General features: G+C 34.1%; 1 protein-coding gene across 1 annotated transcript in view; it reads right to left on the bottom strand.

Moving 5' to 3' along the window:
• LOC129248690 (discoidin domain-containing receptor 2) overlaps positions 1 to 13,847 on the bottom strand; it is a 134,950-nt gene that overhangs the window by 96,827 nt on the left and 24,276 nt on the right. Inside the window, exon 7 of the mRNA XM_054888319.1 lies at positions 4,413 to 4,620. Coding sequence (XP_054744294.1) covers positions 4,413 to 4,620 — 208 coding nt within the window. The remainder of the gene's footprint in view (positions 1 to 4,412; positions 4,621 to 13,847) is intronic.

Genomic DNA, 13,847 nt, shown 5'->3' with positions numbered 1-13,847 from the left:
ATATGTTATAGAATATGTAGAAATAAGTAAAATAAGTATAAAAGCTCGACCATATCTTAATGATCAATCAATAAATATTTGACAATACAACCTGCCGGTTATCCGGCATTGGTTATCAAATAGAAAATCGTCTTTTATTTATTATTATTATTTATTTATTGGCACGTACACCCTTTTTGGGTATTTGGCCGAGCTCCTCCTCCTATTTGTAGTATGCGTGTTGATGTTGTTCCACAAATGGAGGGACCTACAGTTTCAAGCCGACTCCGGCAGATATTTTTTATGGTTAGCTTTTTCATGGCAGAAATACACTCGGAGGTTCGCCATTGTCTGCCGAGGGGCGACCGCTATTAGAAAAATGTTTTTCTTAATTTTGGTGTTTCACAGAGATTCGAACCTACGTTCTCTCTCTGAATTCCGAATGGTATTCACGCACAAACCCATTCGGCTACGGCGGCCGAATTATTTATTACACTTTAATGTTATTTTATAAAAACCATTCACGTACTAATATTGAGGAGTTCTTTGTGTCATTATCTTGCATAAAAAACCACCGAAGTGACATATTCTCTTCAGCAAATTGTAGCATCACATCTTAACCCTAGAACGCACATCCGGGTACAAATGTATCCACTTCAACTTTGAAGTGTTGTAACTTTTGAACCGCTATACCTCTATACCGCTAACTTCGGATCTAGGAAGATTATTTAGTTTTGAGTTCAAATTCAAAATTTTAACCAGATCGAACCATTGGTTCAGGAGCTACAGCCTTCCAAACACATTATATACGTAAACACACACCCGGCATACGTTTGTACCCCAATAATAAAAATCCTCATAATAATCAAAAAAAAAACATTTTTTATATTATTTTTTTATTCGAAAAATTAAAAATATTCATTTCACACATTATATTATTGACTTTTATTATAAAAATTTTAAAAATGCATCTTATATCTAAGGAAAATCATGGCAAATAGAGCAATTTGTTGGTGTGACCGAATGTTCAAGACACATTGGCTTCTTACATTTGGCGCACAACTTTCTGGTTTTTCTACGGCGTTTTTCCTCTTGTGCGTAACATAAATAGCAAGATCCGGACACAGGTTTTGGCGTGCGCGCTGCGGCAGATGTTGATGCTGCTGTTGACACCATTGATTCCAGCGGTCGGTTGAAATATGCTTCAATAGCAATTTTAGTCGAAAAATTTCGCGTCACTTGACGATTTATGGCTCTGGCTTCAATAATGGGCATACACAATGCTTCAGCCAAGCTGCGCAGGATCTGCTTACGCTTGTTGTTTGTTCTCCAAGGCAACATAGGGTTATTCAAATCGTAGACAATGTAGGCTGCAAGAGCTGTAATATCCAACATGTTGAAGAACATCGCTAGTGGCCATCGTTTTGTTTGTCTTTATGTTGGATATTCCGCAAACATTTGGTCCATTCGATCAACACCACCTTTGGTACGATTATAATATTCAATTATTTCAGGTTTCCCACTGTCAGCTATTTCAGCATCATTATGCATGGTCGAAAGCAAAATTACTGCTTTATTTTTTTTTTTGGAACATAAGAGCACATTGTCACATTATTTTTGAAGCCAAATGTCGTTGAACCAATTGTCCTGTTTTTGTTCTGCTTCATTTCTTGAGGAATATATGATTTGTTTTTGCGCAAAGTTCCAACGATCGTGAGTTTCCAGGTGAGAAGCAGTTCTGCAACTGGCAAGGTCGTAAAAAAATTGTCCATTGTAATGTTTCGGCCACTTCCTTGGTATTTGGCAGACAAATCCTTCACCACTCGTTCGCCTTGGTTCGTTTCCCTACCAGTTTCTGCTTGGCCAGTATATATTTATCCATGCAGTGGATATGCATTTGTGGCATCGCAAATCCACCAAACCTTGACACCATATTTAGCAGGTTTTGACGGTATGTACTGCGTAAACCGTGTGCGTCCACGGTAAGGAAATAATTGTTCATCAATCGTCAAGCATGAGCTGGGCTTGTAATGTGCAGCAAGATTATTGTTCATCATCGTCCACAACTCACTGATCGGTGCTGCTTTATCAGTTAGTAAGCGTGTTGCACGATTGTTTTTATCGTCAAATCTTTGGAACCGCAATATCGAACAGAAACGGTTGACTCCCATTGTGGCGCGATATAAAGGATAGTTTTTGACGCTCCATAAATCTCGAACATGTTCTCCATTGCTATGGTTCGCACCAGTCATAATAAGTATGCCAAAAAATGCATACAGCTCTGGTATTGACACAGGCGTCCATGACTTAGGAGTTGTGTTTGGATGCGCATTGTTGTAAGCATTATAAGTTTCTTTTGCTAACTTATTTGTGTGGCGCATAATTATATTAGCCATTTCAACGTTCATGAAACATTTGAATGTTTGCTCTATTGACAACATTTCAGTGCATCTCGCTGGTCCAGAACGTTCTCTTATAATATTTTGTCTGAGTACCTGACGACTTACATTTGGTTCTTTCATCCACTCAGTACCATCACGTGCAACAAATTTTTCGCCACTAGCAGGTAATTCATTATTTTCTTCCACTTCTTCTTCTTCATCGTCTTCTTCATCATCCTCATAGTCCGCATACTCAGGTAATACTTCTGCGGCACTTTGCGAAACTTCAGCATCGTCATCAGCAATTTCAATGTCATTGAATTGAATTTCTTCTTCATCTTCTGAGTCAAAGTCATAGGGAGCGTCATCGTCACAAATTTCATCAAATAAAGATTGTATATATGATTCTCGCTGTTCCTCAGTTAGCCTGCATATTAAAAAAAATTAGTATATGTTTACATTGTTGCTTATTTTACATTTTTTACCTTCTATATGCTGCACTTGATAAATATTCGTTTCTTCTTGAAGTCATTTCGTATCCAGTTATTTATAGCTTCAGTTATATTTATTTTCACTTCTTACACTTTTGAGCACCAAAACAATAATGAAAATATCAACAGGCAGCATTTATAACAACACCTCGTGTGAAAACAACCCTAGCAGCTGCATATAAAATACAAAAACCAGTTATACCAGTGTATTTGCTACCTACGTACCCATACCTTGCGCGACCTTTTTGCACATATCTTTTGAACCAGGTAGAATATTTCAATGAAATAAAAACCAAAATGTGTATTCGTTGTTACTCTACAAGTACATATATTATTATAAATTATATTATTTTGTTTTGCATTTATCAGGACAACAACCAAAACTAAAATCCACTGTTGCATGTCCTGACTTTATTTGCCCATATCGCTGGAACCAGTAAGAATATTCGAATGAAACAAAAGACAAAATACTTGTTAGGTTGAATAAGCATTAAAAACCGCAAAATAAGGTCCCGGGTACAAACGTATCCCGGGTGTGTGTTTACGTGGTATTTTCTGGGTGTGTGTTCTAGGGTTAAAGTATGCCCTTGTAAATAAATTTGTCCATTTTATTGGTTATGAGGGAATACTCCATACCAAGAGGAGCAATCCCAAATCATTATGTTACCGCCACCATGGCTGACTGTCTGTTTTTTTTTTTTTGAGAACTGCAGTGAGAGCTCTAGGGCTTTTGGACGTCTGACATATCGCCCAGCCTCATTTGCCAATAAATTTATTTTTGTTTCATCGCTCCAAAATATGTTATACCATTTTTTCATACTCTCTGTTCCACATCATGCCTTGTGCCGTTGAGCAAAGCTTTTACACTTCCTTAAATTTGCTTGTTTCAACAGAGGAACTTTACGAGTTTATCTGCTTGATAGGTTCTCGTTGTCAATCGACGCCCTACAGTTCTCGCTGATGCTACGTGGTTGACTTCAGTTGTAATAGCTGAATTGGCAAGGAAGTTAATTAAATTATCAGCAGAAGTGCAAGTCGTTTTCTTTTTGCCACCACGTCGCACAATGGGGATTTTTCGACCAATCCGAGAGGAAGCAATTTTCGACCGATTTTAATAGTTGTTTTTTAAATGCTCGTAAATTATTTTGGAAGAGGTTTTATTGCTGCCTGGCTATCTGCATAAATGGCGACATTCCTGGTGGATAGTACACTCGTGTGTATCGCTCTAAGTCAAGTATAATCAAGTCAAGTATAAATCAGATAACCAATTATTTTTTATTACTATTAAAAAAATTTAAAAGAAGGCAGAGCTCTGATTTTTATATCGGCTTACTTGTTATATTGCCATATCGGTAGAGCAGCCCATTGCTGGTAATAGTAATAAAAATAGCTAACTGATTTTTAACTTTCGAGAATAACCTTTCACAAAATCATTTTTTTATTTAATAAAAAAGTTATTCAAAAATAAAATTGCATGATTAATTTTGCGCCACCTTGTATAATTATTTTCTCTCTCTCTTCAAATACTTATAGATACATGTATCAAACTTCTTGTACTTACTTGATATGAACGTGATTTCGCTCAACATTATCCAACGCGCCGCAAAATACAAATGAATTTGTAAGTATTTGCCGAGGCGATGATGTAATTTGATTGTCACATCCCGTGCATGATCCAGCACCGTGTCGGGCATATACGAGAATTGCACCGGTTCACCGGCATACTGACGTCCACCAATGCTGAAGAAGACCTTTGCGTGCACGAAAACCTGTAACGAAATTATGATATGATAAAAATTCATAGAAAAATGCGCCAATTAAACTAAGGGTATTAAAGTTTTAAGCCAGGTTTATGTGGCCTATTTAAAGGTAATTTGAAGGTAAAGGTATCGGAATATACTGTACTGTAATAGAATGTACTGTAATAGAATAGTAGAAGCAAGGAGATCCAGTGATATCCGATTTAGGCAGAACTTATTATCTGGGGCTATACAAAAATCGAGCTTATAAATATTTTCAGACATTTCGCTGTTGTTTATTTATTTTGTACTTCCTACAACTGCAATGAAGTGAAAAAATGAAAGAAAAACCTTTTCCACTTTTCCATTTTTTGACCCCTCCTTCGTTTATATGACACAGAAACGAAGTCATTTGAGTATAGGCTGCATCGACTTTTTTCTTATATCTCGAACATAATCTCAGTTTTGTCGTAAACAAGCCGCTGTCATAACCACTCTGGTTACGTCAGTCAATCAGCTGATACCTTCAACCACACTTTCTGTATTATCTCCACCGAGATTCAAACCGTAAAAATAGTGCCATTTCAAAATAAATAAATCAACTCATAAAATAAATCAGACCTCTATTTAGTAGTGCTAGTACTACGCGGGAGGCAATATGAAGGCCACTGATTGACGATTTCTGCCGAAGAATTCGGGGGAAGCAGAGTAATTACAAAAAAGTGCGTGTAGCGAAGTACACATAACAGAAGTGAAACTTTCAAGACAGACAAAGAAAGAGGGAGAGACCCGAGAGAGAATGAGAGAGAAAGAGAGAAATAATATATATCTAAATAAATTTACAATATTTGCAGAGAATACAAATAGACAAAATTTACAAAAAACGGAGAAAGGTCGCCGGTGTAGGTAAACTCCGGACACAAATCGTGGCAACAACGCGCACTACTCCGAGCGTTTATCACCCGCACAAACGCAGCGATTCCAGGACCGCAGCAACGGCACAAATTACCGCAAGGTAATACCAATAAATCCGGTGCCGGAATGGATAGCACTTTATAGTACGCACAAGCACTAGCCAGGAAATGGAAAAAAGTAGGCACCAAGAAAAAATACCAAACAATTGGCACCAAAAAGCGCCTCAAACTGTAGGCACCAAGGAAGTATAACGCCAAAAAGTTGGCACCAAAAATACATTTCCTACAAGCTTGCACCAACAAACAATCGCCAAAAAGTAGGCAGTGTTGTTGCTCACTAGAAATTAGCAACCACAATGAAAAACTCAGGAAAAATAGCCTAAAGTGTATCTGAGATATATATAAAGTATAGCTCTCTCTCTACTTTTCCTCTACGTTATATCCTTTTTCTCTCTCGCGGAACGAAAATGCCCAAAACGTTGCATGGCCTTGAAATTTTACTCTCCATTCTCACTCGTCCATCGACGCCTTAGAATTTTCACTTAAAAAAATATTGGCGCATACACTTTTGGTAGGAGTTTGGCCGAGCTGCTGCTAGTATTTGTGGCGTGCGTCTAATGTTGTTCAACAAATGGAGACACCTAAAGTTTTGAACCGACAGACCTGAAAATTATTGTTTAGCAAAGTGAAAGCAGAAGACTAGGTCTAGACTTAGGACTGAATTAAAAGAGGAAGGGATTACTTTTTATTAGGAATATTTATCTAGTATTTTTTTAAATACATTTCTTTATTCCGACCTGCTTTATTCAGCAATATTTTTACTTAAATCTATTTAATTTATTTAAGAGAAAAAAACATTTATTGAATACAGCCATTGATGCGACCATATACCAGTTTTAAGATACAAAATAATTTAGGCTAATTTATTATCATATGAGGCCTTTTGTAGATTTTCTCTTCAGTCTAGTGAAGGTTATGGGATTTGCAATTATTTCACGATGAATTTGTGTATTTGCGATATAAAAAAGGGCGTTTGAGATCTTTTTGAGGGCTTTCAAGTGGAATCTTTGAAGTATGTCGATGTTGGAGTTAGCTGCAGTGACCCAAAGTTGAGTGCCATATGTCCATACCGGTTTTAATATAGCTGAGTGAAGTGCGAGAAGAAACATGGGAATTTCGATGTAGTAGCCAATATGGGCTTCTGAGTGCCTTCTAAGAGGCCTCTTACATGGGGGTGGAAGTGAATTGTGAGTACGAATGTATCCTCCGCGAACGTTCGGGCTATTATTTCTTCAGAAGCAGATAGCAAGTACAGAATGGGGCCCATAATATTATGTTGGGCTACACTAGCTGAACTTTCACATAGTTCATAGTTTCAGCTCATAGTTTTAGAGCGATGTTGAGAAGGCGGAGATGTTTGCCGCACATTTAAAGAAAACATTTCAACCACATCAAAATATACAAAACATCAACTCAACTATATCATACCAAGAATCTGTTGAAATAGAACATTTCAGAAGAATTGCAGTTGAAATATCAAAATTAAAACCAAGAAAAAGCCCAGGCTTTGACTTAATAATGGCTGAAGTACTGAAGAAACTACTGAGAAAAGCCCTAAACAAAATGACTTCCATCATGAACGCGTGCAACGAGTTCCAGTACCTTCCATTGAAATGGAAAGTCTAGGAGGAAAGATTGATACCCAAGCCTGACAAAAGCCCCAACGAAGTGCCTGCTCACCTCCCAATTGATAGATATTTTAGAGTAAAACAGAAGGGGGCATACTGAAAAACCAAAGAATTAGCAGCAGGCGTTCCGCGAGGCAGTATACTCGGACCAATTGTATTCCTATTGTACACATCCGACCTTTCCGTACCGAATACGTGTAAAGTAGCTACGTTTGCTGACGAGATGTATATGTTAGCCGTTGCTTCAAACGAATACGAGTCCAATGCAAAGTTGGAAGATTCTCTCGACGATATTGTCAGGTGGACTGAAAAATGGGCAATCAAATTAAATGAATCAAAATCTGTTTATGTGGATTTCACAAGCAAAAAAATATCAGAAATACCCGCCAAATACCTAGGAATGACCCTGGATGCTAATCTCAAGTGGAAAGAACATGTTAAAGTAAAAGCTGCAGAGTTGAATCTGAAATTTCAGCGATTGGTTGTGAGCTCGAGCCCCTTAAAGTAAATAAAGTTTTTGTTTATCGCACCATTACTCTTTACAATGATACTGGTAGCATCGCGAAACGTCATGAAGGTAGTCATCAAAAGACTTACGTCTCATGAAGTGGTTCAAAAAGTGACGAAGCGACTTGAGCCACGGTACACTGAAAAATTATCTCACAGTGAAGTCTTACAAGATTCAAAAGGCGCATAATCTCACACCAAAGCAGCAACAAGTCAGACTCGAGAAAGCAAAGGAGTTGCTTCACTTGGCCGAAAGCGGTCAATTTACGCACTTGGTTTTTTCTGACGAAGTCCCAAAATGACAGGGTTTATTTGACCAACCGTTCATACGCGAATTTGAGTAATCGATTGGCCACCAGGAGGCAGCCGCCACAGCTAATAGTTTGGGCCACTGTAACTGCAGATGGGCGCTCTTTAATCGTTTTCATCGAGCCGGGCGTCAAGGCAAATGCGAAAATGGGAAAATATTCTGTAGGTTGCTTTGAAGCCGTGGGCAGACAAACATTGCGGTTGCAGATAATGGACGTTTTAACAGTACTCGACACCATCTCCGAGTGAACCAAGAATGGCTAAAAAACTACGTTCCGAACTTCATATCGTCCACACAATGGCTCTGAAATTTACTAGACGCGAATCCGATGGATTATTCTCTTTGGGCCGTTTTGAAGAGCAAGGTCCGAGCTAAAAAATTCACCAGTCTCGAGGCGCTGAAAAAAGCAAAAGCCATCATCCGCGAGTGGGCCAAAATACCTGTAAGTCACATTCGGGATGCTTGCGATTCGTTTCTTCTTTCGTCTCAAGGCCATAGTCAAAGGCAAAAGGTGGTCATATAGAGCAAAAGTAAATTGATTCTTAATTTTGGTTTGAATTGAATAAAAGTAATTTTCGAAACTAAATTTATGACCTTGGTTTAATGAGTGTCGGACCCTGGGTAATCAAGTACATACGGCATTCAGCTATGGGGTTGAACCACCAAAACAAACATTCATATCATAGAACGATTCCAGAGCAAGGTTATCATCCATTGTAAATGAGCTCTGGAACATACGCAACGAGGATTTGCTTAGAGACCTAGAGAAAAACGCATACTACAAGGTGGCGCAAAATTAATCACCCAATTAGAAGATTTATAATTTTTGCAAATGGCGTCGTACCTCAATCATATTTGACACTTGTGAGCTAAACAGCAGCAGTATACAAGCAGACAAGCAATGGGGGCGCGTAAAGGTCAAAGTAAAGATTTTCAACATTTAAAATAATTTTTTTTTTAATTTGGTAGTTATTTAGAAACAAAATGGATGATTAATTTTGTGCCATAGGCTATATGAAGTATATTTAATTTTTATTATATACATATTTAACTTACGCTATTTGGGAGAAGACAATTTTTACGCCTAAGTGTATGAAACGCCTATTTGGACTGACGTTGGTGCCTCCCCAACTCTAAATCATTAATCAATTATTATTTTTCTAGAAATATCTCTGTTGACAAACAACCTGGCTTACTCAAGAGTGAAAAACCAACGCCTTTCACATAGGAATAAAGTGAATATTAGTAAGTTAAATATTGTTTGAAAATTTTACAAAATAACAACATTTATTACAAACAAAAATAAAATAAATTAAGATCATCTAAGCCGCAAGCCAGTCTTAAATTTCGGCATAGTCACAATATACTCAGTATTTCTCATAGTTTCGTATACTTTATATAAAGGGTTTTCCGAAAAAAGCGAGCCAGCGATGAAATTATATAAAATGAGCTCTGTGTGAGGTATTAACAAAATTATGTTTTGATTTTAAAAGTGAATGTATGTCATTCTGTGTAGGATATGGCATCGTTTGGTTACATTTTCTAAGACTCTATTGTATAGATCAGACAGAATTTGAGCAATGCAAATCCTTCACTTTTAGCGCTTCCGGCGGCATACAATTTATTTATAGGCTTATAAGGTTCTGCTAAAAAAACTCCACAAAGAAGGCCTAGTGGGGCCAAATCGCACGATTTTGGTGACTAATTCACGTTATAGCCGCAAGAGATAAACATAACGTCGAATCGCTCATGCAGAGTTTCCATTACGGAATTCGCTGTGTGACACTACACATCATCCGTCGTCCACGTTAATAACATTCAATTGGCATTAAAAAAATTGGTCATCATCCTCCTGTAGGGCTCGCCATTGACACTCTTGGCCTAACCAACATACCTTTTGAAGAATTAGCTGTTGGATGGGAGTCGTCATAGCCATTCAGCCGAAGATGCACCTAGTCGCTAATTCCGATTTTTCGGGTTCTTGTTAAAGCATTCGTAGCTGAATAATAACGAACAAATCCTACTCATAACATCTTAGCCGCCACAACCTATCAGCATCAATCGGCCCTTATGAGAAGACCCTATACAAGCAAGCAAATATCGGCAACTATAATACAATTAAGCGAACATAACACAAATATTCACATATGCATTAGTATGCGTGGATACGTGCTGTGTGGCGCATGAGGTAATTACTATGCAATTAACATAAATTTATGCTTATCGGCGTGCTGATATCTTTATTAAGTTATTATGCAAAGGTATGACTGCGGCGAAACATGCATACAGAATATTTGGGAAGTTGCTTTAAACGAGGCTCCATACCATAAGTAAATAGTGAAACTGTGTCAGAAACTGCTGTATAAATGTTTGTATTTATACACTGTTTTTACTTTCGAATAACGATTTAAGGGGTTAGCTATTGGCAGCGGCTGAAAAAATATACATATTTTGGTAATTTTGTTTAGCAATGAAACAAGTAAATAAAAAATCAAAAGGGTCGTTTTTGTACCTTTCATGTAAAAAAAAATGGCGGCTGCAAAGTTTTCTTCGGCAGAGTGGCTGCAAGCCCAACAATTTTTAATGTTTGAGGATAAAATATTTTATTATCGATCACGATCGATTTCTTATTTTAATTTTTTAAGAAAGAAAACAAGCAATGCAAAATTTTCAAAAAAAAAAACAAAAGCAACAAAAAAAATTCTCCGAAAATGTTTTATAAAAAACTATGTTTTATCCAAAAAATTCAAAATTTTTAGAATTTTTTTTTATAACAAAACTATGTAATATAATATATCGAAAAAAAAAACAAAATTAAAAAAAAAAATGTAAAACAAAACTATAACATAAATCGAAGAAATTAAAATTTTAAACGAAAATGTCCGATAATTTTTTTTGACCAAAACGGTGGAATAAACCGAAAAAAATTTAATGTTCGAAAAAGAAAATCGTAAAATTCTTATAAAAGGACAAAAAAATTTTTTATTAAAATAGTACGTCCAATGATTTTTGTTAAAAATATCTAATATTATATATCGAAAAAATTCAAAATTTTCAATAACAAAATATTCTGAAAACTTTTTATTACAAAACTTTAAATTTTGAAATATATCGAAGAAAATTCAAAAACAAAAAAATGGTGTCTGAAAATTTTATATAAAAACATATTTTAGTCAAAAAAAATCGAAATTTTCAAAAGCACAATCGTCTGAAATTAAAAAAACTGCAATACTTATAACGAAAAAATTCAAACCAAAAAAACGAAATCCCGGAAACTTTATATAAAAACAAATCTAATGTATCGAAAAAATTCAAAATTTTCGCACGAAAAAAATAGTACAAAATTTTTTTGAAACAAGGCTATTTAGTAATCGAAAGAAATTCAAAATTAAAAAAAAAAAAAATTCCAAAATGTTGACCATTTTGAACATTGAACAATTTAACAAATTTTTTTATAACAATTAACAATTTATTGAAAGAAAAAAAAAATAAATACTCTCAAATCTTGTTATAATAAAACTATGTACTATTCCGAAAACTTTTAAAATTTTCAGACAACAACCAGTCGTCCAAATTTGTTTTGTAAATATCTGATGCATGGAAAAAAATCAAAAAAAAAAAAAAAAAGACAATGGTCTGAACATTTTTTATATCAAAACTATGCAATAGTATATGGGAAAAAGTTAAAATGAAAAAAAATAGTCTGAAATTTTTGTCTAACAAAACTAAAAAATTAATTTAAAAAAATTAGCCCGAAATGTTTCAAAACAAAACTATGTATCGAAAAAAATTCAAAATTAAAAAAAAGAATACAAAAATCGTAAATTTGGAAAATAAAAAATTTGGAATTTTCAAAAACGCAATCATCTGAAATCAAAAAAAAAACTGCAATATATCCAAAAAAATTCAAAACTTTCAAAAACCGAAAACGTACAAAAATCACAAGTTTTTTAAAACAATTAGTCCGAAAATTTTCATAAAAAAATTTAAAATTTTTAAAAACCAAATCATCCGGATATTTTTTACAACAAAACTTTGTAATATAGGTATAAAAAAAAATTCAAAATTTCCAAAAAAAATGTGTTCGAATATATTATATAATTTATATATATAAAAAGAAGTTACATTTCCTTGGTAATCTTATAACTCAAGAACCGCCAAACCGATTGACACAAAAAGAGTTCTTTTCTATCTTTGAGGAGGTGGTTTGTGTGAAGTTTGATTGAAATCGGTGCAGCCGTTCCTGAGTTATGACATTTTATGTGAGTAATGGTTTCCTCTCATACGAAATGCCTGTATGGGAAAAACAACAACAAATACACATCCGCTTATGAGCGTTTCTGTTGTACTGTTGTGGTTGTAAGTGTTGTGTGTTGTATTATGTTAATATTAATTTTGGACGAAAATATTATAAAAACTGGAGCATTCAAGGAATTGGAAAAACATTTTTAACTTTATTTATTTTAGCATAATTTATTTAGCGTAAAAAATTAAAATGGAAATTAAAGAATCAAAGTTTAATTACAAGTTTTTATCGGCTCTTTCACCTTACCTGTATATAGGTGACCACCACAATCAAATTTTAAAAAAGTAAAGAAAAGGCTATTGTGACATCTTTAGAAAGTATGTTGAATGAAAAAAATCAACTAATTTAACTGTTTAAACATTTTACGAGTTCTATAAAGAAAACTTAATATGAAAAATTTCTTGCGATATAAAAAAAACATTTTATGTATGGTGGTGCGAAGCCCACTGGGAAATGCTAGTTTTGTATAGAAACATATCTAAGTATCGAGATTTAAAAAAACACAATCGTCTGAAATGAAAAAAATCTTCAATGCATCGAAAAAATTCAAAATTTTCAAAACTACAAAAAAAGAAAATTGCCGGGAAACTTTATATAAAATCAAATCTAATGTATCGGAAAAAATTCAAAATTTTCAAAATCAAAAGAAAAAAAAAATCGAAAATTTTGTATAACAATTAGTGCGGAATTTTTCAAAAATACACTTTGTAGTAGTATATTGAAAAAATGTAAAACTTTCAAAAACACAGTCGTGCGAAAAAGGTTTATAACAAACCTTTAAATTTTGAAATATATCGAAGACAATTCAAAATTTTCAAGTACGAAAAATGTATTTGTTTAAAAATTTTATATGAGAACATATCTAAGGTTCGAAAAAATTTGGAATTTTCAAAATCACAATCATCTGAAATTACAAAAAAAAAAATGCAATGTATCCAAAAGCAATTCAAAATTTTCAAAAAACGAAAACAAACAAAAAGCGCAAGCTTTTAAAACAATTAGTCCGAAATTTGTCATAAGAAGACTATGTAGTGCATCGAAAAAGAGTCAAAATTTTCAAAATCAAAAAAAAAAAATTCCCGAAAATTGTATATGAAACTATATATAAGTATCGAAAAAAATCGAAATTTTCAAAAACCAAAAACAAAATCGTTTGAAATTAAAAAAAAACTGCAATGAATCGAAAAAATTCAAAATTTTCGAAACCAAAAAAAAAAAAAAATTGTCGGAATCTTTATAAAAAAACAAATCTGATGTTTTGAAAAAAATTCAAAATTTTCAAAAAAAAAAAAAAACATTGCTGAATGTAAGTATTTTCATATATTTAGTATTTCCATATATCGAAAAAAAATCCAAAGTTTCAAAACCAATGGTCTGATAATTTTTTATAACAAATCTTCGAAAAAAATTTTTTAAAACAAAAAACTTTGTCCGAAAATTTTATATAAAAACATATTTAAGTATCAAGAAAAAGAAATTTTCACATTCACAATCATCTGAAATTAAAAAAAAAACTGCACTGTATTTCAAAA

This window comes from Anastrepha obliqua, chromosome 5 (genome assembly GCF_027943255.1).
Source record: "Anastrepha obliqua isolate idAnaObli1 chromosome 5, idAnaObli1_1.0, whole genome shotgun sequence".
Lineage (NCBI taxonomy): Eukaryota > Metazoa > Arthropoda > Insecta > Diptera > Tephritidae > Anastrepha > Anastrepha obliqua.
Note: the sequence above shows the minus strand (reverse complement) of the source record. Positions and strands in the feature narration are given on the sequence as shown.